The sequence below is a fragment of the Protopterus annectens genome, chromosome 12.part0, assembly GCF_019279795.1.
Source record: "Protopterus annectens isolate FY-2018-M chromosome 12.part0, PAN1.0, whole genome shotgun sequence".
NCBI classification, from domain to species: domain Eukaryota; kingdom Metazoa; phylum Chordata; order Ceratodontiformes; family Protopteridae; genus Protopterus; species Protopterus annectens.
Window position 1 is genome coordinate 1,179,284,924 of NC_056746.1, and position 25,582 is coordinate 1,179,310,505.

Consider the following 25,582-nt stretch of genomic DNA (forward strand, 5'->3'; position numbering starts at 1 on the left):
AATACACCCCTAGCAAAACTTAACTCAACCTATAATAAGATAGCCAGATTCTCTGTCTAACATACCTTTAAAACTCATCACTGTGTATCACTTAACCACCTAAACTGTCTGGAACTACCCAATTTGCTTTTTCTCTCTCAGCTTCAGATCATTCATTCTACACTATATATCAACCTTACTACTGCCCTAGCCTATCCTCCTTTATATCTCACTACTCTCCCACTAGACAGCTCCACAAGCTCTGACCAAGAATTACTATGTATCCATAAACCTAGGACTAAAATTGGTGGCAACTGATATAGCTTTCACTCTACCATAGCATGGAACAAGCTTCCACATCAAATTAGATTAATAAATTAACCTAAACAGTTCAAAATAGCTGCCAAAGAAAGTACAGTTGTGTACACTTACCATAAATGCATATTCACTGTTGCAGTCATCACATTAGGGTTATCCCTGCCAGGGAAGAAAAAGAGAAAGGGGGATGAAGGGAGGGAAACCAGGACTGCAACAGTGAATACACTCGAACATCTACATTTATGGTAAGTGTACACATCTGTACTATGTTCTTCATATTTCACTGTTGCAGTCATCACATTTGGGTAGATTCCCAAAGCTGAGGAAATGGGTGGAGGCAGTCCAGGAAGCTAGGGGCTGGCTAGCATGCCCTGCAAGACTGCAGAGGCAAACCCTGCCCTGGATTTGGAGAAGAGAGGCAGGTGGGAATGCTTGGTAAGAGTATGAACAGATGTCCAGGTGGCAACCTCCAGGATGTCCCTGGTGGGGACTCCTCTGAGGAAACTGCAGAGGTGGAGGCTGCTCTGGTGGAGTGTGTCCTGACCCCAGTGGGGGGGGGGAGGCTTTCCATGCTGTTTGTAGCAGAAATGGATGCAGTGTGCTATCCACTTGGAAATGGTTTGCTTGGAGATGGCTTTGCCTTCCTCTGCCCCTGAATCAAAGCTAACCAGCAACTGATCAGACTTTCTGAAGGGTTTTGCCCTGTCCAGATAGTATCTGAGCTGTCTGTGCTAGTGTGTGCAGAATCCTTTCCCCCTTGTTTTGGGGGTTAGGAAAGAAGGTGGGGTAAACGGATGGATTGGTTGAGAGCCACACTGGACACCACCTTGGGCATGAAGAATGGATTAGTTCTGAGGGATACCCTGTCTGCATGGAAGATAAAGGGTTCCACAGCCATGAGTGCTTGCAGCTCAGAGACTGTTCTGGCTGAAGTGATGGCCAGGAGGAAGGCTGTCTTCCAGGAGAGAAATTTTAGCACTGCAGAAGAAGCTGGTTTGAAAGGGGGCAGGGTGAGCTTTTCCCAAGACAAGGTTAAGGTCCCAAGCTGGTGTTGGTGCCCTTCTGGGGGGCCTCAAGTTACTAGTTCCTCTGAGGAACTGTTTAATAAGAGGGTGTGAAAAAAGAGGCTGCTCAGTGGGAAAATGAGCAGAAATAGCAGAGGCATGAATTTTTAGACCGGAAAAAGAGAGACCACTGTGTAGTAGTTCAGCTAAGTAATCCAAGAACAGAGGGATGGAGGGCTGTGATGTATTGGCCCCCTTAGCCTGGATCAAGGTGCAGAACCTTTTCCATTTATCTGCATAAGACTTTCTGGTGCTAGGGCGTCTGGCCTCTCAGATAACATCCAGAACCTGATTACTGAGGATGGCAGATTGGTCAGGGAGTTAGGGTATACATCAAGCTGCCAAACAGTGCCTGCAATTGGGGGTGCATGAATTCCCCTTACCTCTGGATTAGGAGGTTTGGAATATGAGGAAGATTCCATGGAAGCAGCGGGGACAGGCTGTGCAGGAAGGGGTACCAGTGCTGTCTGGGCCAGTCTGGAGCTATGAGAATGGTCCTTGGTTATTCCTCCCTTATTTTAAGCAGTACCCTGGGAATGAGAGGTGGGGGGGGGAGGCATAGACCAAGAGGTTTACCCATGGGAAGGACAAGGCATTCACTTTCCAAGCCATGCAGTGATGCTGCCTGGTGCAGAATTTGCTCAGTTGATGGTTGGTGTGGGAGACAAAGAGGTCGACCTCCAGGATTCCCCATTTCTGAGTTATTAGGAAGAAGGTATTTCTATTGAGCTGCCACTCATGGGGGTCCAAGAGATTTCTGCTTAATTGGTCTGCCAGGGAGTTGAGAGAGCCTGGCAGGTATTGTGCTAACAGGTGTATTTGCATGGAAGAGCCTGTGAAACAAAGGGTCATGGGCAGCCTGCACAACGGGTAGTGGTGAGTCCCTCCCTGCTTGCTGATGTACCACATCACAGTGGTGTTGTTCGGTTTGATCAGAAGAACTGCTGGAAAGAGAAGGAGTTCGAAAGCTATCAAGGCCAGATGCACAGCCATCTCTTTTTGGTTGATGTGCAGGGGGAGTGGCCCTGTATGCACCTGCCGTCCAGGTGTGCACCCCAAGCATAGTCTGATGAGTCTGTGGTGAGGGTCTAGGCAGCTGGGTGTGGGAAGAAGGGCAGTCCCTTGTTGTGGGAGCAGGCTGTTGCCCAAAGAAATTCCTTCCTCAGGCAAGGAATAATCGGCAGAAGAGTTTTCAGATCTTGAGAGTGTTGACACCAAAGGTGCTTTAGGTACCACTGAAGTTTCCTCATATGCAGTCTGGCATATGGAATGAGGAATATGCAAGAGGCCATAAGCCCCAAGGCTAGCAGGATTTTCCGTGCAGAAACCTGGGGCCTGGTGGCCAGTTGAAAGAAGTAAGCTGATGGGAAATTTTGCTTCTCTGGTGTAAGGCATGCCATCTGGGTTGCTGTGTCCAGACTTGCTCCCAGGAAGATTATCCTTTTGTAGGGTACCTGTTTGGATTTCTTTTCATTGATTGTGTACCCTGGGGAGTCTAGTAGGTCCTTTACAAAGTCCAAGTCTTTGAGCAGATTTTCCTGGCTGTCTGCCTGAATAAGGCAGTCGTCTAAGTAGGGGTAAATTTGAATACTTCTTTGTCTGCAAAAAGCAATGGCTGGAGCCAGCCTTTTGAGAAAACTCTGGGAGCAGCAGATAAGCCAAAGGGAAGCTCAGAGAACTGAAAGTGTTGAGATCCTGCCCTGAAGAGGAGATATTTTCTGCAGGACTCCCTAATAGGAATGTGGAGGTAATCCTCTTTTAGGTCCAGGGTGGCTAGCCAAGCGTCCTTGGAGAGGAGGGGTAGCATCTGCTGGAAGGTGAGCATTTTGAATTTTGGGATCACCAGAAAGGTGGTTAGAATGGATAAATAGAGGCTGGAGTGCCAGGTGCCCTCTTTTCTGGCCACCAGAAAAAGTCTGGAGTAGAAGCCTTGGCCTATCTGCTCTGCAGGAATGTGCTCTACTGCCCCCCAAGGAGAGCAGGGAATGGATTTGCTTTTGAGCCTCTGCTCACTGATTTGGTGGTAGATCTGGAAACCCTTATGGTGTTAGAAGTGTGTGGAAGAAGTTGTACCCCTGAGAGAAAATGTTCAGAACCCATTGGTCCTTGGTAATGATGGCCCGGGTGTTTGAGTGAAAGGAAAGTTTTCCTCCTAGGGGTATGTGAAAGTGGGCAGAGGTGAGGTTGGGAAGGGGTGAGTCATTGTGAGTTCTTACCATAAGGGGGTGGCTTAGAACTCCCTAGTTATGAAGTGGAGGTAGTCCACTGCTTAGATCTCTGCAACCCATGGGGCTGCTTTCTGGGGGATCTGTTTCCATGGGGCCTAAGCTGGCCCTGTCTAATCAGAGCAGGAAAGGACCAGTGCTTGGAGGGAAAATGCCTGCTGAACCTAGGGGGCTGGACCTGCAAGAAATCTTTAACAGTTTGCATAGATTTTGCTTTTTCTTCCATCTTTTTTAAGAACTCTTCTGCTTTAGTGCCAAATAAGTTATCTTTGTGCAAGGGTGCATCCAACAATGTTGATTTAACAGTCTGGCAGGGGTTGTTCCTTAAGCCATGCATGTCTAATAATGACAGATCCGGTGACTGCTGCCCTGCAAGAAGCTTCTTGGGCATCAAAACCACAGTGCAAAGTGCATTTAGTTACTTGACCAGCAGAATGCATTAAGTCCTGTAAATCTTTAGATTCTGCTCATGCAGGAAAGGAAGAAATTTTTCGTTTACATAGTTCCAAGGTAGGCTGCTGATACTTAAGCATATGGAACTGACAATTTAGTGCCCTGATAGCAAGTGTAGCTGAGGTGTATACTTTTTTACCCCATCTGTCCAGTGCTCAGAAATCCCTGCCTGAGGGGAGTGGGATTCTTAGCTGAGGTTGCTTTAATCCCTTTAGGCCCTTGAGTAATGATTTCAGGGTCAGCTGTTGGATTTTTAAGAAGATATTTGTGTGAGTCAGGGACTCTGTAGTACCTTTCTGGTTTTCTGGGAGCAGGAAGGAGTGCATCTGGAGTCGAGGTGGATTCAAGGAAGACATCATCCACCACATCTAGGACTGGGGGGATGGCTAAGGGCCTGTGTTGTGGAAGGTCCAGGAACTCTCAGAGTCTCTTTCTAGACTGTGGGTAGTCTTGACTCTCCCATTGGAAATGCTCCATTAAGGTATGCAGGGTTTCCCCAAAGGAAAGATCCTCTGGGGGAGAGGCTGAAGGAATGGATTCCTCTGCATCAGAATCCTCATAAGTGGCGAGGGGCTGCATGTCTTCATAGTCAGATACATCGGATTCATCAGACTCTTGTTCAGACAAAACTACTGGAGACAGATCTCTTTTCCTTTTTGAGGGAGTGGCTTGGCTTCCCCTAATTAGCATGATGAGGTTTTCTGCCATTTTAAGCATTTGAGAATGAGGCAAGGGAGCAGGCGCCTGAGAATGGGTAGTCGGTTTCTTGGGTGTGGTTCGACCCCTGGGCCTAAGGATCTCAGTTGTTTTTGAAAGAACAGTAGCCGTGAAAGAAGGCATCGGTTTATGTTGGGATTCGGTGTTGTGAAGGACTTCCTCGGAAGCCGGTGCCTGCACCCATCCAAGGTAGAGACGACCACAGGATACTTAGATGAAGGAGAGTTCTGCGGCATACCGGACTCCAAAAGGGTCTTGGTAGCAGCCTGCGAATTAACTGAAGTGGGCATTAGGGGCTGCGAAAGCTCCTCACTGAGTTCCGGAGGACTGATGACCAGCTTAACGGAAGCTTCATCAGAATGTGCGGTCTTGTGTCTGTCTTTATCTTTACGTTTTTTTCAGAAGATCTGCTGTTGGATGGCTTACCAAAGCTGTATTGGAATTCGAGGACTGTAAATGGAAATATCTGGCTACAATAAAGGCCCAATGAATAGTTCTGGCATTAAAGCAAAGAAGTGAAAACGATGGACGTTATGGTCTGCGCCTAGACAAGTGACGCAGTAAGAGTGGAAGTCCCAGTGTGGTATTTGCTTTCCAGAGGTGGGACAATTATTAATTTTTTCTATCATCGGTTTGTGCAAGAAAAAAGGATCCCCAATGGGTACTTAGCTTTTGAAGACTTCAACTTCAATTTGGAAACAAAACTCAGGTAGCAGCCGTCACTCATGCGAACTGCTTCTGCTTCAGGCTCCAGGGCAAGAAAGACTGATGTAATGGCGTTGGATGCCTTCCTTTATACCACTGATGACCTGATGTCAGTCCTCAAGTGACAGCAACCTACGCAGAAATACTAAATCTCTGGTATTCAGGCCGGCCGAGGGCTACCCTTACTGGAATAACCCTAATGTGATGACTGCAACAGTGAAACACTAAGAACATCACTCTGGTCCTGCCTCTGTACTCATCCACCATAAACTGTATCCACCCATAAACTAATCATTTTTTAACCACTACCCTAAGTTTTAACCTCTACTCCATTCTGCTTTAGCACATCTGTTCCTCCTGGTCATGCCTATCTCTCTTACAAACTAATATTATTTACGTCTTGGCTTAACCTCTCTCTCTCCCTATATCCCTCCCCTAAATGATCTCTTAATAGTAACAAATGTCTACATAGTACTAATACTTTAATGACTGCGAGAATACTTCTATGTCAATTTCTCACATAATATGTATAACTAAGGATTATATATTAATATTTGAAACTTGCATAATGTTGTAAAAATAAGCAAAAAACTATTGTATCTATAATTTTGGTTTTTAATGTATAATGTTTCTGGAGCTTTTCTCCCCTGGCCTCTGCTGAAAAAGGGCTAATTGCTAGCTCAGTCAAACTTTTCCCGGTCAACAAATGTAAAATAGATAACTAAATAAAATAAATAAATATTATTTTGCACTTAAAATCCAGAAAAAGGCATTTTGTTGTTGTGGAACATTTTGAGAAGGTTTCAAATTCTTTCACAATAAAAATAATGAATACCAAAAAAACCCTCTAGTACTAAAACTATGCACCCGCACCTGAATTGTTTCAGCAAATCCAATATTTATAGGGACAAGATAGATGAATTATTTATGTGTATGAATTAAAAAGAATTCTGTTATGGCAGCTAAGGATACGTGGGACAATCCTAAACAAAATACCAGAAATGAGAACGCGGAATCTCTTGATTATAGATATGTTCAGTAAGATACGAGTAAAAGCACTGAAAATGTTTTCAGTCCCTTTGATAAAAATATACCTGACCTGTGAAGAACACCAATCGGAGAAGTTGTGGGCAATAATTAAGAGAGAGTTGAGGGAATTTATTTGTTATGTAAAGAAGGCTAGAGTTAATGGGATAGCTTTAGTTTCTCAGTAGAACAAGGAGGTCCAGGATTAAACGATTTGAAGAGATATGTAGTTAAGGCTTTTATATATATATATATATATATATATATATATATATATATATATATATATATTAAACTTCTAAATCAGCAAATGGTTGCAACTAAGGAAATTATTATTTTAACCTGGAGCACAGGATATGAACTGCCTAGATACAAGGCCTTACTATGGTTAATGATACTGGCTGCCAAAAAGCAATTATTACAAAATGGAAATCAAAATCTAAACCAACTGTAGCTGAAGTACTGCATATTGTAAACTAGATGAAAAACTGAAGACAGGATCTTTAGAAAAGGGAGGGAGCCAATTAAAAAGAAATGAATGGATTTTGTGCGAACAATACATGCAGAATAATGTTTAGAAGGAATAGCTAGGTTTAAGGAAAGGCAGTAACTGAGCAATGTATGCAATGTTGGAGTGAATGATAACTGTTAATCGAGTATACTGCATGAAAACAATAAGAAATAACACTAGGTTTTCTTTTTTATTAATCTATGTGTATCTGTATCATTGTTGCAATTGTGATTTAATAAAGTTGTTAAAAAAAAAAAAAAACATTCTCAGTGCCCACCTACTCCCATGCACATGGGACTTCCTATACCAGCTAAATCAAGTATCAGCAAAACTTAGTGCCAAAGGCAAATTCACTGTCCAGTAGCTATGTGAATGTTGTTACAATGCATCTCCTCCCTTAACTGCAACACTTGGTGCTCAGAGGCACTGCCACAGCCTTAGTTTTTGAGCTTATGTTTAAGTACATATCTGTTGTCTGACAGCATGCATCTGGTCAGCTACAAAGCTCAGCAGGAATCCCTACTCTCTACAGATATTAATTTCATATTTCAGCAAACTAAAATAAAAACAATCCCTCATATCTCAACAGAACAAAACAGTAGCACAGGCTGATGGACGCTTTTAACTTTAGGATCATTACAAATGAAAACAGCTGTAGTACAGCCTTTTGATAACTTACTTTGAATGGAGCCTGTTTCTCCCAACACAGAAAGCAGCCACATTTACTCCTATTTATATATCAGAGGAAGGTACTTCAAAGAATTACTTCAGTTTCTCTACAGTCCATTCTATCTTGAGAATGTTTTCAGAAGTTGGAATACAAGCAAATTTTACCATTTGACTTCTAATAATCGTTTAACTTTCTCACAGCATGGATTTGGATTTGCGCACAGCTCGAAGACTGATGTGAGGTATCCACCATCCTTATAGCAAGGATTTAGACCTTGGAACAGCACAGAGACAGCCTGAAGGAGTCTTTCTTGTCAACCTTACTGTATCACAGGGGGTTATGCCTTCCACAACAGACTTCAAATGTTACTGCCACTATCTGACTAAATGCATCTTACCAAGAGTATCTTATGATTTCCTGTTGACTGAATGTGAGAACCAAAAGAACTACAACTAGAGTGATTTTTTTTTTCATTCTTGTCTATTTTCTAGAGCTCCACACAGTACTGCAATGCAAACTCCTGCATTTACTATTGACCTCAATGTATGTAAAAGACCATTTGTGCAACAATAACTAGCCCTGGTTTTTAGGGGTTAGTTTATCAATTACTGTGTTTCATTTAAAGTAGGTAGACCAGATGCAAATGCCTATTTCAGCTATGGCCATGTTACAAACCAATAGTAACAAGTAATTCATAAGTTACACTGTAGTAGTAGCAGTCAGTGAACCAGGTTAAGGCCCACTTGATGAATTTAATCCAAGGGTGCACAAAATTTAGTCGGGGAAGTGAGGAAGGCAAACAGTTTAATGCATATACAGATTTTAGGTTGTTTTGTCTTTCGATTCTCATCTTCATTAAATTCTGAAAACAGGTGCATACGACTCTGGGTAAGCTATGGAAAGCAGCCCATGCAGTTAAGTTCCAGTCATGGGACTATTATTGCATAGTTTACTCATTAGTAAATATTACTTTGTTAAAAAATTTTCCTGTAATTAGAAACTTCAAAAGCATCATAATTGCCCTTTTCATAAACTAATATGCTCTGCACCTAAGTTTAAGCAGGCTGTCTACTAAACATATCATACATCTGTTTTTTGTATTTACTAATAAACCAGTCATGATTAAGGTATACAAACTTTTTTCCTTTACCTGTTCAGTAACAGCCACATGTTCATAATTCTAACAGGAGTCTTTTCTTAAGACATAAAACTAACTAGAAGCTTTTTTCAGACTTCAGAGGTAATTCTCTTTTCTTTCCTTAATTCCTCAGACATGGATGTGCTGAGATACATGATTTTAAGCTACAATATGCTTTCATCAGGTACTCTGGTTCCCTCCCACATCCTAAAAATCTGATAGTTACTTGGCTACATTGAACTGGCTTGTACACATATGCTATATTTTCTTGTCCATGTAGTATGTATTTTATAAATAAAACAAACATCTCAAGCCATCCTACCAATAATGTTTTAATTACTAAACTTTGAAGATAACCAAAATGTTTGTTGGTCTGAAAGCTTACTCATCAGAACACAATGAAACAAGTGAATTCAGACTCGTGTCCAAGCACGTCACTGCAAAATAAACACCTCCAAAATAACATCCAAACTAGTCTCAGTTTGGATTAATCAAGGACAGGTCATGTTTACTCAGCCTGGTGAACTTTTTTTTTTTTAAAAGGTCACCAAAGCAATGGATGAAGGCAAAAAAGTACACATCACAAACTTCGATCTTCTCAAAGCTTTTGACACAATACTCCCACTCAGCACAGTAGAAAAGCTAAATAAAACTGGGAATAAATCCTTATGTCACCCTCTGTATTGCCAACTGGCTCAGAGACAGGATGCATGAAATCAAAACAGGAGGAGGAGGAAACCAGTCACCAGTGGAGTTCCCAATGGGTCTGCTCTGGGACCTCTCCTGTTTGGCATTTACTTCTCTGAAGTAAATGTCAGTACCAAAGGGTACGTGGCAAGTCTGATTCAAGAAGCAACCCTCCAAAAAAGCAATGATTTTGTTATAGTCATTTTACTCATTATCCCTTCTTGTGCCATCTGGCCTAGATTCTTTGACAAATCCATTTGCCCTCCTTCCCCTTGCCTGAGCAGCACAGAATAACTGTACAATGCTCTCCCTTCAGAACAGATGAGCTGTACTGGCCACTCAATCCAACCACCACCTTAACTGTGTCTGGCCCTTTAACTGAAGCAATGTCAGCTGTTGCACGGTCAGGGCCTCCCTCTGTACCATGCAGTCAGCAGTAAAGAAAGTACAGTTGTGTAAGAAATTACCATACTGGCAGATGTCCTTCTCGTCACTGTTGCAGTATTCTTTACAATAGGTATCCCCCTGCCAAAGATGGTCTGAAGCCTGACCAGTGCACCAAAGCCTTTAGGTTGCTTTAAGGTATGCCAGATATCACACATATTCTCCCCGCATATAGCATAGGGCTTAAAGGTGACATCCAGACATACCATCTTCAGAAATGACAGCCCCAGTAAGAACACCATTCCAAGGAAAAAAAAGGGGTAACCAGTACATCCAGAAGAGAAAAGAACTGAGGGAAGGAGGGAGGGAGTGAATACTACAACAGTGAAGAGAAGGACATACACAGTTATGGTAAGATCTTACACAATTGTACTATGTCCTTCCATTTCACTGCTGCTATATTCTTTGCAACAGGGGGAGTGCAAAAGTTGAGGAAGAAGAGAGGTGGTAGGATGGACCAGCAGAACTCTCCAGGAACCCATGAAGAATGGCCCTAGAAAAGCCATCTCTAGCTCTGGAAATCACATCCAACTTATAGTGCTTGGTAAATGTATGCACAGAAGACCAGGTAACTGCCTCTAGAATAGTATTAGTATCCAAAGCCTTGAAAAAAATCACCAGAAGCCATAGCCTGAGTAGAATAATCTTCAACAAAAGAAGAAAGGCTCTTGCCATGGAAGGTATAACAAAAGGAAATGGCTTTAGAAATCCAAGAAGAAATAGTTTTTTTGGAAACAACCAAACCTAAGGATCTAGGAGGAAAGTTAAGAAACAGCTGGTTAGATTTACAAAAAGTCCGAGTCTTATCCAAATAAAATCTGAGTCGGCTATGCACATCCGAGGTGTGGAACACCTTTTCACTTGCAGATTGTGGAGAAAGAAAAAAAGTGGGCAAATTAATAGACCGATTAAGAGACAACTCATTCACCACCTTGGATATAAAAGAAGGATTAGAATGAAGGGATACACCCTGTCCTTATGGAAAAATAAAAAAAGGAGGACAAGCCATAAGAGCTTGAAGCTCAGCCACCCATCTGGCAAAGTAAGGGCAAAAAAAAAGTACAGTCTTCCAAGAACATTGTAAGAAGCTGAAGCTGCTGGCTGAAAAGGAGCCTGGGTCAATTTTTCCTAAAACAAAATTAAGATCCTAGGAAGGAGTGTGCAGGCTTTCCGGGAGGTCTAACATGAAGGATGCCTTTAAGAAACCTCAAATCTAGAAGCTAAAAGAGGTGATAAAGGCAGACCAGCAGAGACAGCTGATAAGTGGGCAGAACAAAAGAATAAGCCAACCCAGCATTGAGCAATTCTCACAGGTAAAGATATAACCAAAGGAATAACCACAGAAAGTAGACCCAGGTTACAAGAAAGACGCCAAACAGAAAACCTATTCCATTTGAATAAGTAGGATTTCCTAATTTTAGGCTTCCTGACCTCCTGCAGGACCCTAAGCATGTCCTCAGAAAATATATGTCGGTATGGAATCAAAACCCTATCACCCGCAGTGTCAGCTGAAGAGTTGACAGTTGAGGATGGATGAGAGATCCCTTATCTTGTGTGAGCAGATCCCACTCTGTGAGATAAGTTCTGATGACTGCTCTTGGCTACATGCAGAAGAGGAGGGAACCAATATTGTCTGGGCCAAAAGAGCATCACCAGCAAGATTTTGAGCGCATCCTGCTGTATTCAGTACAGGAATTTTGGAATGAGGGAAAGAGGAGGAAAGGCATAGAGAAACAACATCCCCCTCCAAGAAAAGGAAAAGGCGTCCACCTTCCAGACCAGAGGACCTGGGACTTTTGTACATTTGGTACAGGAATTTTGGAATGAGGGAAAGAGGAGGAAAGGCATAAAGAAACAACATCCCCCTCCAAGAAAAGGACAGCGTGTCCACCTTCCAGACCAGAGGACCTGGGACTTTTGCACAAAATAAAGGAAGATGTCTGTTCAGAGGGGATGGAAAAAAGATCTACTTGAGGAGTAACCCATTGGTGTACAATGTCAAGACACATCCTTGTGAAGCATCCACTTGTGGGACTGTGTTATGGACCTGCTCAGAGAGTCTGCCACAGTGTTCTGACCTGAGAGAATATAAACTGCCTGACAAGTCACCAGATACTGGACAGCTAGGTCCCACACTAGAAGAGCCAACTGGCAAAGGAGATAAGATCTCATCCCCCCTTGCTTGTTGACATACCACATCATTGTGGTATTGTTTGTAAATACTTTGAAAGACCCTGAGGAAAACAGAGGATGAAAAGCTTGAAGAGCCAGCAGAAGAGCTCTCATCTCCTTTACATTTATGTGGATTTTCCTTTGTTGAGGCACCCAAGGACACTGCAGCTTTAGAGAGTCAAAGGCTGCTCCCCATCCCACTTCTGAAGCTTCTGTGAACAGCTTGAGAGAGGGAAGTGGGGGTTGAAAAAAGAGGCCTGGATCGACAGTCAACTGCTGAATCCACCATTGAAATTCCAGCTTGAGGCATGGAAGAAAAGGAACTAAGTAGTCCAGGGAATGAGAATGTTGAAGCCAAACTAACTTTAGAAACCACTGAAGTTTTCTCATGTGGAGGTTTGGCAAAAGAGTGCATAGGAATATCATCAGAAACTCCCTTGCTGTGATTAAGGCCAGAGAAAGAAGGGATTGAAAGAAAGAAACAAGAGTCAAGGCCTTGGGAGGATGCAGGAATGCCAGCACTGGAACAATCTGGATCCTGCACCCCAAAAATTCACGATCTGTGAAGGAGTCAGAAAAGACTTTTGGAAATTTATAGTGAACCCCAGGCTTTGCAAAAGGGAAATGGCAAAGTGAAGATGCTGCAGTAAAATATCTGGAAAGGATGCCTGAAGCAGGAGATTGTCTACGTAGGGAAAGACTTGTATCCCTGTTAGCCTGAAAAAATGCAATCACAGGATCAAGGCATTTGGTGAATACCCTCAGGCAGTAGAACGACCAAAGGGCAAAGCAGAGAACTGAAAATGCCAGAAGCAACAGAGAAATGCAATAACTTCCTGAAAAGTGGATGGATATCAATGTGAAGATAAGCATCCTTGAGGTCCAAAGACACTAGAAAAGCCTTAGGAAGTAACAAAGGGAACAAAGTCTGAAAGGACAACATCCAAAGGGAAGGAACCTTCAGAAAGGTGTTCAAATGAGAGAGGTATAGAACAGGTCTGCAAGTGCATTCTTTCCTGGGGACCAAAAACATTCTAGAGTAAAACCTCTTCCCCCTTTGGGAAACTGGAAGCTCCTGAATATAGTTCCCGGAGTCAAAAGATCCTGAAGCACCTCTGGAAAGAAAGCCAACTGTTCCTGAGGAGGCTGAAGAATGCCTCTGAAAAGGGGAAGAGATTTCCAGACTATGTAATAGCCCAGGCAGATGATGAAAGGAACCCAAGAATCCTGAGTAATCTTTGAACAAACTGGAAGAGATAGGGAAAGATTAAGAAAAAGAGGAATATGACCAGGAACAACAGGATAGTCAGACAGCACCTGATTGGTCAGGAAAAGGAGATTTCTGGGTCATACAAGTCTGGGTAGCTTTAGCAGGAGGAGCCCTTTTATCTCCCCTTCATACCCTTGGGAGGAGGTAAAACTGCCTACAAACAAAGGTTGGCTTATTAGGGTGATTTCTTTGAATCTTAGGTACAGGAGAAACAAAAACATGTTTAAGCTCCTGCAAAGGCTTGCCCTTATCCTGAAGAGACAAACAAATCAGCTGCACCAAACAAGTGTTTGTTATCCAGAGGAGCATCCATCATCTTAGCTTTAATATCATCAGGCAAAGGTTGAAGCTTAAGCCAGGAATAACTCATTACTGAGCCAAAAGCAGAAGCTCTGGAAAGAGCATCTGCTGCATCATAACTGCACTTAATAGCATGACGAGCCATCTGAGAAGTCCCAAATAAGGAGATAGCAAAAGTCTTCCCTTCAGAATCAGAAACGCAGAAATAACCTGACAGGCCTGAAAAAGAAGAGCCAAAAATCTATCTAGACATATGCGTACGGTAATTAACAGCCCTACAAGCCAAGGTAGCAGAGGTATAAACCATCTTACCTAGCCTTTCCATAGTCCTACTGCCTTTATAAGAAGGCAGAAGCTTTGTAGACGGCAGTAACTGAGATGGTTTGTCAGACGCGACAGACACCAAAGAAGGTTCAGCTGAAGGACATCTATAAAGGAATTTGTAATCTTCAGGCACCCTGTAAAACCTTGGGGTGGGGGGCTGGGAGTCTGGAGCGTGAGAAGCAGTAGTAAGGCATCAAACAAGGCAGACTAAACAGAAGGAACAGCAGAAGTTCTGGGAGAGTCCCTTTCTACATTGTTAATGCCTTTTCTGCACTTCAGGAACCTGAGCACAACACCATTTCAAAAATTCTATCATCCTGGAAATTGTATCTCCTAAGGAAATATCCTCAAAAGGAGTGTCAGGACTAGTAGACTACTATTCCTCAGAGCCATAATCTAAAGGAGAAGGAATCTGGGATGAATAAGCAAGGAATTCCTCATCTGAATCTACCTCTTCTTCAGAGGAATCCTGTTCCCTAGACCTTTTTAAGAGGAGCTGAGGACCAAGGTGGACCAGGACCAGAAACTTCTTGAGGAGGCTTCAAAACATAAAGGCATTAAACAAACCCCGAGTGAAGTTCTGACATTCATTCTGAGGGTCCTGAGGAGCAATAGAAACAATTCTGTTTTTGTTTCTTTTACAAGGGACATCTGCCCTGTAAAACGTAGAAGGTTCAGACGTCGGACGACATTCCACAACCACAGTCAGAACGCCCTCTCTAACCAAAATTTGAGAAACACCCCTAGGCCCTTCTGTAATAATCAGCCAAGGTTCCCTCTAAACATCTGTAATAGACATCTGCAAAGCATCCATGTACGTGTGTGAGGTCAGATCCATGCCAGCTTCCAAAGTGGTCACGGCAAAGGACTCCATAGGAGGAGACATTCAATCCTCCTGGCTTTCACTAGCCTCAACAGAGATGTCCAGTAGAGGAAGTACAATGGAAGAATCAGACCTAAACTTCTTGGCCTTCTTCAAGGATGGCTGACCCTCACATCAGGAAGTTCCCCCACAATGTCTTTTGCTAAAAGCTTAAGATATTGGTTCTCTAAATACAGGAGCAAAGAAGAAAGCAGACTATGGAAATTCTTTGGGATGAAAGCTTGACAAATGGAACAGGATGCATGCTTGTGGGAAGTGCCAAGACAAAATAAGCACTGCTCATGATGGTCTTTATGGGGAATCGGTCTCCTGCACTGGCATTTACCCCTTCTGGATGACATGAAACCCTACAAGCAAACAATCAAAAAGAAAAAGATAAATGCAAAAACCCCAAAGGGGCACTTATCTGAAATGGCTTGGTGAACCAGCAACAATTCAAGCGTTCCGACCGATGATCAAAAAATGGCATTTGGACTGGCGGCAAAGAAACTCTGAGGATGGTATGTCTAGATGTCACCTTTATGCCCTACCCTACACATGCAAGGAGCATACGTGTGATGTAAAGCATACCTTAAAGCAACCTAAAGACTTTGGTACACTAGCCGGACATTGGTCCCCCCTTGGCAGGGGTTTCCTATTGTAAAGAATACTGTAACAGTGAAATGGAAGGACATTCAATGATTCCCCACAGGGTTTGAATGCTCACAGTGCTTTTGGGAGATGGGGCAGGGATGCATACAGTAGCGTTACAAAATATAACATTACAATTACATTTTAAGCTGAATAATTTAGTTTAAATAATTCTTCTTACATAGTGGAGGCATTTGCTAAAAAGTGTTTCAGGCACGGAGAATACACATTTTTTCAATGTTCTTTAAATGGAAGCACAGAATCTGATTCTTGGTTTGGTCCAGTTCTTGCTCAAGACTGGAGACCAGCACAGGATAATGAAGTACTACTCTCTACATAAATGCACAAGCAAAGACGGTCACTTGGATGACTAGTACTATGTTACTGCAAACTGTTTTCCCACACCAAATGCAAGAGAAACAAAGAAATATATCAGCTATGTGAAGAGCAGGGCTTGGAATATTGTGATTCTGTCAACCACAGAATTATACCAGCTGTAGTATAAAATACAGCTAGTTTCACGCATGCTAACCTCCCAGATTTCACCAATAAAATCAAGTCAAAGATCAGCATAACTTACCCAATTGACAAGTCTGACTGAATCACATCAGTGAAGAATGTATCCTCCTTCTATCTGAGCCATAAAGAACTGTTTTTTTTTTTTTTGGGGGGGGTCAAAACCTTTGTTTATTACAGAGAACATGGCAGCAGACTGTGCAAACCACAAAAAGACTCCTATATTATACCAACATAGGATGCAACCTGACATACTAAGTACAATAAAGTGAAAAAGGGAAGGGAAGGAGAGAAATAAAAAAAAATCTTGGCTATCACTGTCTGAACACAGTCGCTCTTCTCTCACACACACACTTTCAATTTCTCTGCATTGTAGTATATCAAGTACCATCATAATTTAATACACTGTATTCCAAACTAGACAAAGGTCAGTTAAGAATACCTTAACTACTCATCAGATTTCTTTTTTTTATTTAAAAAGCTTTACTTTATAGTAGACACCACTGTAAATAGTTATTTCAGTTGCTCTTTTAGATAAGTATATTTGCTTTGTAATATTTGTATCATCATATAGTAATGTTTTGTTGTTAAACTTTTCAGTAAAAACAATGGATAAAAAAAGAACACCTTACCCATCCAGACTTCTCCGAAGCAGCCTTGCCCAAGTTTTACCTCCAGCCGAAGGGATTCTCTTGGGATTTCCCAGGCATCCCTGGCAAGTCCCTGTGTCTGTGGAATGGAAGTAGGGCACACACTTGTGAGCCGATGGCACAAACCATCAGCATGTTCTGGGAAAAAAAAAAAAAAAAAAAAATTCAACAAAAAAGTATACCATCAGTCCGTCACTTCAAACAAACAAAAAGTCTGCTTTAAGAGAGGAAAACACAATGATGGAGGCCCTTCTGTTACCCCAAATTCAAACAGAGCCCTTGGAAGTTATGAATAGCCTTTTGGAGAGGACAGGGTGAATTGAGAAGCCAATTCTGGCTGAAGAAGAAGAAAGTATCCTGCAGCAGTTAGCAGCACCTGATGTGCAGCTTGAGCCACAGGAAGTTGGGGGAAGTGCTACACCTATCAAAGGCTGTGCACAAATATATGTGTAATGCAGTAATGTAGTATGAAATGGGGAGGAGGGCACAGCAAAAGCAAAAAAAAAAAAAAAAAATCTCATCTAGTTGAGGATCACAGCCTCAGCAACATTCATTCCACCACATCAGGAAAGATGTGGTCACTGAAATGGTATTCTTTACTGAAAGGGGGATGGTAGAAAAATGGGAGAGTGGAATACTGTGGGGGTAAATGTTCAAACTGTGCCAGGCAAAAAAAAAATGATTGATACCTTCAATGGAAAGCAAATGCTGTCCTGACCACCTTTTCCATACATCCTTGTTAATAAGACTCGACAGTTTCTTATTAACATAATATACATGTTGGCAACATACGCAAGAATAATGTATGCATACCAACGAATGGCACATCTCTGTAAACTTTCAATTTACATTTTGTTTTCAGTCATACCTGATCATTATAAATTTCATATACTATTCTATACTTTCAACCTTATTTATTTTTATGAATTCTAGACCTGTGGTGATGACCGTTTTACATGTAAGGTTACAAACTCTGCAGGGTATGGGATGATAAAGAGTACAAGCAATTCTCTCTAGTCACATCAGCAGAAATGAAACATGCACCACACCACCAGTTACATAAAACAGCACAGTTTTAAGTACTATTGCAAGGAGCTTTAGGCCACAGATACTACATTAAGTATAACATGCACTGGCCTGTTATGTCACAACTGAAATACATCCTGCCTACCAAGGTGAACTTAATGGTGCCTAATTCCCCAAATACAGACCTCATCTTTAAGAGATGAAAATTCCCTTGTGTAATTTTCACCAGTGCTTCCAGAATGAGGCAGAATATTACTTCCAGAGTGCCTTTACTTTCTTTCTGCTGCTCTTGCTGGCACGGTTAGTCTTTCCTCTAACTTTCTTGCTGTGGGCTGCATGCAGGATTCCATTACTTATTTCAACACAGTGATAAAGGATCTCCCTTCTTCCTCTGTACAGCAGACATTCTACCCAGAATAGAGAGCGACAATTAATTTAATAGTAGCAGGGTGTAGAATGAATTAGAGGCAGCTAGCAGTGTTGCTGTCCACCAGGTGGTAAATGCCACCTTCTTGTCTTCCTTTTCCTTGCTACAATCCATTCCCAATGACATAAGAAAGCTGGGTGAATCAGTCATATAAGGGTCTAACTTGTCATAAGCTCAGAAACTGCACTGCCTTTGATTTGACTACTTCTTTAGTTGCCTGACAAAAGCTCAATGGACCTTTTGCATCTCAAGAAAAAGGTGCATACTGTCTTGGAGAAGTCTCCCCTTCCCATAAGCAAATGGCTAAGTGTACTCCCTAAGTGGATTCCTCTGTAAATTAAGCTCACAAAAGGAAACTTAAATTACAGTTAAAACGAAAATGCACAAACTGAAATTTACAAAAGTGAAAGCCACAGTGGCACCCCTGTCCCTGATGGTGCTGGCAACATTCTTTGTCTCAGTTAAACTCCAGTTTGGATAACGGATGGCATTAATTCCAGGACAAGCATCTGCCAGCCAACCACTGGGCAAATTAACATTTTGCTGCTGGCTAGCAGTTTTTCGTCAACATCTGAACAGCATTCTGCCCCTTCCCCAAATACACGAACATATGCACGCAGCAGGACAGTATAGGATCTGGGTGTTGCAGTGTCTTAAAAATAAAATTACATGCACTCACATCTTTTGTCTGTCTTCCAGGACTTACTTGAGTAATAGTTCACTAGATGCTGCAGGCTGTTGAACTGTGTCCGAGAAGTTATGTAGAAGCCACCGCTGTCCAGTTTACGAATTTTGTAGTGTTTAACATTCAGACCTTTCACACTGTCAAAGTCCGAGACAGAAAGGCAGTATGCACCTGCAATGAAGAAAGATGAAGTTAAGAGCATGCAATATGCTGTTTCACACAAGGGTTGCATTTATAAAGTCTAGCAGATGGAACACCTGCACAAAAAAGTCCTACTCCCAAACTACTGAAATGTCAGCATTTCAATACCACCTATTTACCACGTATCTACCTGTATTTTATGTTGAGGCAACACATTAGTCATACAGAAAACGTATTCATTAGAATTTGTGTTCTGCTTATTTAGGTATAATACTATCTAAAGATATTAAATCTATTATATAAAATAATTATAATACCTGTTTTCTTAATATACAAAATCTTTTTAATACCTGGAATAATATGTTTTTTACTATGGAGGAGAGACTTACAATTATTAAAATGATAATATTCCCCAAGATTTTATACTTAATACAATCAATAATACTTCCACCTACAAAAATAATTATCAAGAAACTGAACACACTAATGTTAAATTTCTTATGGGCACCTAATAGACCTAGGATTGCATTAAAGAAACATACTAATAGCTGGTCTCAAGGGGTATTTCTTTTCCAGACTTTAATTTATATACTATCTCTTCTATTGTAAAAGTTATTACTTTATTAATAGATCAGTCATATGTCACAAAATGGAAAGATTATTGGGAGCTAATTAGTATACACTTCATGAAAATCTCCTTAACACATAAAAATATGATTGTAAATAACTCCATGTTATGGTTACTAAAGGAATTTTGTACTTCACCTATTACACCTAAACATATGGTTTGTTACCCATTAAATATTATTATTAATTATCGTAACTTTATATTCATGCACCCTAAGTATAGGGAATGGAATGTTATTGTATTTCCTATAATGTATACTCAGGGTATGCTTTTGTCATCTACTTCTGAAGGAACTCATTTAGCTATAGATAATGATCTAAAGTACTGGTATCAGTTGATATCTGATAAAGTTAAAAATCTAGATTTCTTAAAACAAGAATTTGATCTAAGAGAAACTTGCCGGTTACAGGTTCAGACCTTTAGACAACATCTCATTAATAAAATAGATTTAATGTCCATAACTGTTAAAGAATCTATTCCAACACTGATTGATTACTTGATATTAAATTTACAACATAAAGTTTCTGATAAAGGTAAACTTTCATACATACATAAAGTTATCAGACAAGAAACTTTTTACAGTGTAGATTCATAATGGAATTATTTCACTTCTATTAATGGGGACCCACCAAATCAACAAGATAAACAATATATATTGGAATCTGCTTATAGAACTACGTCTTCCATTGTCTGGAGACTTTATACATGGAAATTTTACATAGATCTTTTATACACCTTTGATGATGAATAAAATAAATAATAAAGATAATCTATGTAAGAGATGTAATGTAGAAATTAATGCTGACTGGGCTCATATATTTTATGACTGTATAAAATTGAAAGAATACTGGAAGTCAATTAATGAATTTTAGCAGGCTCTTTTACAGATAATTTCATTATTTCTAAATCTCTTATATTATTCAACACACCTGTACCTCAAAGTGTTAAAAAGGTTAAGCTTCCCTTGTTATGGTCTATTCTAGCAGTGGCTAGGAAAATAATAACTAGAAATTGGATTTCAGATACACCTCCTTCGTTCAATGAATTTAAAAATGTTATGAATATAGTGTGCCATATGGAAATGAACACAATTAGGACTAGAACAAATAGAAAAACATCTTATTTTATTGTATGGGATAATTTACAAAATTTGTTAAAACATTTTAATTTCAATAGCATGGTATTTTAGTTTAATTAATTGATCTGATTGTAGTGGATGTCTTTGTAAATACTTTAGTTGTTTTGCTGAATATTATAATAATACCTATTTTTAATTACTTGTATAAAATTGTTATGATATTTCTCTTACATGTTAAAACAATAAACCTGTTTTGAAAAAAAAAAAGAATTTGTGTTTTGACTTTTAAAAATGTGAATGTTCCATGCACCGATCATTCTAACAGTTGTACTAATACACATGATTTCTACATTTTTGTGGTTCTGATTCTACAAGCTGAACCAGTATGGTTGAAACTATGATCTCATCTGAATGTATGTACATTAGTTAATTATGAATAACTCACCATGATGATGCAGTGACGTGACCACACCTTACTACATACCATTCTTCAGTAATGGTCAGATGAAAGGACAATGGGCATTCCATGGGCAGGTTTTCTCTACAGTGAAGGTGAACTGGTGCTCCCATTTAATCAATGGCCTTAACTGATGGTGGGGCACATAGGCACCAACATATAAAGAGGGGGTACTGAAGGAGATCAGCAACATACATGCATCACATGTATTCATCATAAGCACAGCATGGCATCAATGAAGAAGAAATATACATACTGCTCAGGCTACAGGCAGAATGGGATATTTTGCAGGCTGCATACTTGGCAACTGTGTACTAGTGCAACCTTGGCGACAGTGGTGAAGCCAAGTCCTACAGCAGTCATAGTGATGGATTCACTGCAGACTATCTAGAACAAGGAAGCAAGGAACAACACAAGTAGCGGAAATACAATTCAAAATCTGGTACAGCAAGAAGCAAGTCAGAGAAAAGGACAAAACAATAGTTCAGATTTTTCTACTGAACCTGGATAAACATGGCCAACACATGCAAACTAGCCATACAATAATGGCATACAAAACTCTACAAAGAGAACTTGCTCCGCATGTACAGAAGGATAAAAACCTGACTCTAGACCAGGTGATCAGAGTTATGTTACTGGCTTGGATGTCTGTTAGAGCTTGGACTGGAAGGACAGGCATACCTATATCCAAGGAGGAGTGGATAAGACCATCTAAAGCTGCAGTCCTTTAAGGACTGGCAAGGAATACCGGGATTGCACACAGGCAGGCATCTGGTCACCAACTCTCAGTGCAAAAGCAGTCACTGCGGATATAGGAGGGGGTACTCACATCGAGAGGACATAGCGGTTCCTCAGGTAGTACAGATTGCACACAGCATGCATAAGCTGGCTTTAGAGCTTAAACATGCCCTTACTGCTGGGATTCCAGTAAGGGCACAAAATACCCCTCATGGCTGCCTAAATGATGACTGTGACACTGGCCTGGCCCAGTGATAAGCAACAAATGAACAGTGGCAGTGGTTCAGTGATTGGCAGACATGGAGACCATAAAATGATACAAAGTCAATGAACAGAGATTAAAAGAACTAGATAAACAAGTGCTAAAAGGAGGAAGGAAATAGCAGAAACTCTCAAATCCATTAAGGGACAACAGTATGCAGAAGGGCAGCACCTTTCAAAAAATAATGCAAGAGAGCAACGACGCACAATCTGAAAAAAGATAAAGAAAGATGATTCAAACACATTTAAGGAAACATATTTTTCTTTTTCTTTTGCACTGGAAAAGTGGAAGATGTGTGAAAGCCTTCTGAAGAGAAAAATTAAATCAAACTGAAAAGAAGTGGAGAAAAAAAAGCATTTCTTCCTATAACCACTTAAGTACCAATATACCTTTCATCTGCAGTGTGGCAACCTAAGCATGCAGTTTACTGTGCTGCTATTTCAGTCACATAAATTAACTCAATCGGAAGACCACAGACCATGACAGCAGTTTAGAAAAACGTATGAAGCAAATGAAGTACACTGAAACCAGGAACACGTAACACTGGAAAATAACTAATTTTATAATAGCTAAAGAAACTTTAAGACAACTATAATACAAATCAAGCTTTTGAAGAACGAATGCAAAAATAACTTGCATGAGTTACAATACAACTAAAGAACATTTAAAAACAGTATGAAAAAACGGTTGGTGCCCAAAAGCAAACTAATAATCCAATTATTAAAGAACATTTAAGACAAATGTTAAACAGGTAACTGCATTCTTCCCTGTAATACTTCTCTATGCAGTCAATGAAGGAGACACCCACCTAGCAGCTAGGAGTATTTTGTTTATATTGAAAGGTTAACCTATCTGTATTACTCTGTGTTAGTTACATACCTCTCAACTGTTTGAATTTTTACAGGATGTCCTGATTTTTGCCTCATATTTTTGGTCTGCTCCTCATAAAATTTGTAGTTTTTGGAATTTTGTGACAATTAAGTGAGGACTGAATTCACTAAATAAACAAATTAATGTCTTTCGGCTTTTCCTGGTTAGGGGTCGCCACAGCGGAACTCTGGTCCGCTAATGATTGGCAGTGGATTTTTACGGTGCCGAGGTGCCAGCCCGACACCCAACCTTCAAAGAAGGCACACCCATTCACGCAAGCACCTACCTGCATGTCTTTAAACATCACTCAACCACAGGGAGGACATGCAGACTCCACACAGAAGGCGCTCCAGCCAAGAATCAAACGGGAGAACCTCTTGCTGTGTGGCGACAACACTAACCTGACAGGTATTTGAGTTTCAGACTTCACATCCTTCAGAAAACCCATGGTAGAACAAGGCTTTTTATTCTAGCAACTTTCTAAGTTTATGAGAGCAACATTTAAAATTGCCCCCCCCCCCATTATTTTTGGCTTTATCCCGTTTTTTGTGCTAACAGGTTGAGCGGTATGGTGTCAGCACGTCTGCTGAACAAAAACATTATGTGATAAATTTACGGTATGTTGTGACACCATTTAGTAACACATTCCTGATTGCACAATGAAAGTAAAGATTTCTGTATTTTTGCATATATACCAATTGATCAATTTACGCTTGTAACATTAAATTTTCCTTTGATTTAAACTGCTTATTTGGATGGCTTCTCTAAGCCTTTCCCTACAAGCTCATTAAGGCTTGGTTAGCACAATGAAATGACAACTAAACAAACAATTAAATTTGCTGATTCTAAATGGCCACTCAGAAATGCCTTTCTGAATTAAGATTAGAAACCAGAGTCTATTAAAGAAGAAAAAAACTTGAATCTGTTGAGATAAGAAAGTAACGAGTTAATAAGCTGACCCGCACTAAACAAGCAGATGCACTTCAAGTTGTAAGAATTTTGTGGCCCCTTCTGCCACCAATGACTGGAGTTTGATCAGTGAACCTTAGACAACTGAACTAGGACAGAGGAACCAAAAACAGTGTAGATCAGAGTTTAAAGTGTGTGTGCTATATCTTTAAGACACATGCGAGACTGTATGTGCATGTACAAGTTCCAGACGCGTGCAATACCTAGTGCCATTTTGAAGGAGCAGAGAGTGAGCATGAATGATCACAGTTGTTAGTCTGTATATAAGTTACTTAAGTTAGAGTCAGTAAGTCTTTAGAGTGATGTATTTGTATAAAATAAAGCTGCTTGAACAGAACCCACTGAGACTCTTTTGTCGTGTCCTAAATGGAAGAGAGAAGAATATTCGGAGCCATGAAGTGCAAAGACGACAATGAAGGTAAAACCAAGAGAAAAGAGTACAAACATAACCATAAAGAATCAAAGGTAATGAGAAATAACGCAAACTATTTATTCGATACGAAAGACAAAAAAGGGGCATTGCAAGTGCACAACCCGCATTATCAGGCAAGTGGAAAGTACAAAAAGTTAACTAAAGAAAATGTTTAAGATAAAAGTATTCTATGAAATGATTAACAGCAAAGCAAAAACGAGCATGTTTAAAGCAAAACGAGTGTGTACAAGGCAAAGCTGGGCATATTTAGAGTAAAAAGAGCACATGAAAAGTATACTGGGCGTGAAAAGGGCTTAAATGAGAAAAACGAATATAATAAGAAAAGGGTCACATTAAGCAAAATAAACCAAGGCAATTGCATGTGTTTTGGCAAAGTGCTGCATTTAGGCATAACTACAACTTCGTATTGCATCAAAGGCATAACTAGAGTTATTAGAAGTATCTCAAAGTGTGTAAAAGTGCTTACAGTGTGTCCTTATTACTGTGCATGTATTTCTAAGAGTTTGTGTACAAAGTGCAACTATTTTGTGTAATACAGATAATAAAGTATAGCCATTTCGAAAAGTTTCTTGTGCTGGGTGTGTCTATTCACAAAGTGGCGTCATTACAGAGTGTTTCTCATACTGTAGAGAGTTGCCTAGCAAGGTACTGCCATTTTCAGTGTGCTGTATGCAGTTATTTACAAAGTGCAATTACTTCGAAAAGTTAGAGTTTAAGGCAACAGATGTTCGATTTATTCGCATTGTGCAGTTACTTGACATGTTTCTTACACTGATAAGAGGTCTTTTCCTGCAAAAGACAACATTATAAGAGAATTACAGTGCTTATGAGTTATTCAGTCACATTGCAAAGTTCTCAAATGTTTCTTAAAATTATGGTAAATGACTTTAGCAGATGATGATAAATGACTTCAGTATTTTCGCCCTTACCACATCACAAAAGTACCAAAATGCCCAAAAAGTTTATTTTGTAAAGTCCAGTTATTCGAAAGTACTATTAGTTTGTTTATTTGCATAATTCCAAAAAGCCCAACAAAGGTATAAGTTCAGAGTACAAAGCCATCAGACAATCACTGGCATTATTTTCTGCCATATGTGTGTGTGTATGTTTATGTTCATTTGCAAAACCCTTTGCTGGTATGTGTTAATATGGCAGATGGATTTTGAATACCCCTATCACTTGTATT

General features: G+C 40.4%; 1 protein-coding gene across 1 annotated transcript in view; it reads right to left on the reverse strand.

The window, feature by feature from the left end:
- The window catches only part of SRC (SRC proto-oncogene, non-receptor tyrosine kinase), a gene marked incomplete in the record, with an annotated part of 1,446,557 nt that overhangs the window by 193,990 nt on the left and 1,226,985 nt on the right, over positions 1–25,582 (reverse strand). The window contains 2 exon segments of the mRNA XM_044090212.1: positions 16,665–16,820; positions 18,842–18,991. Of these exon segments, the coding sequence (XP_043946147.1) occupies positions 16,665–16,820; positions 18,842–18,991 (306 nt within the window).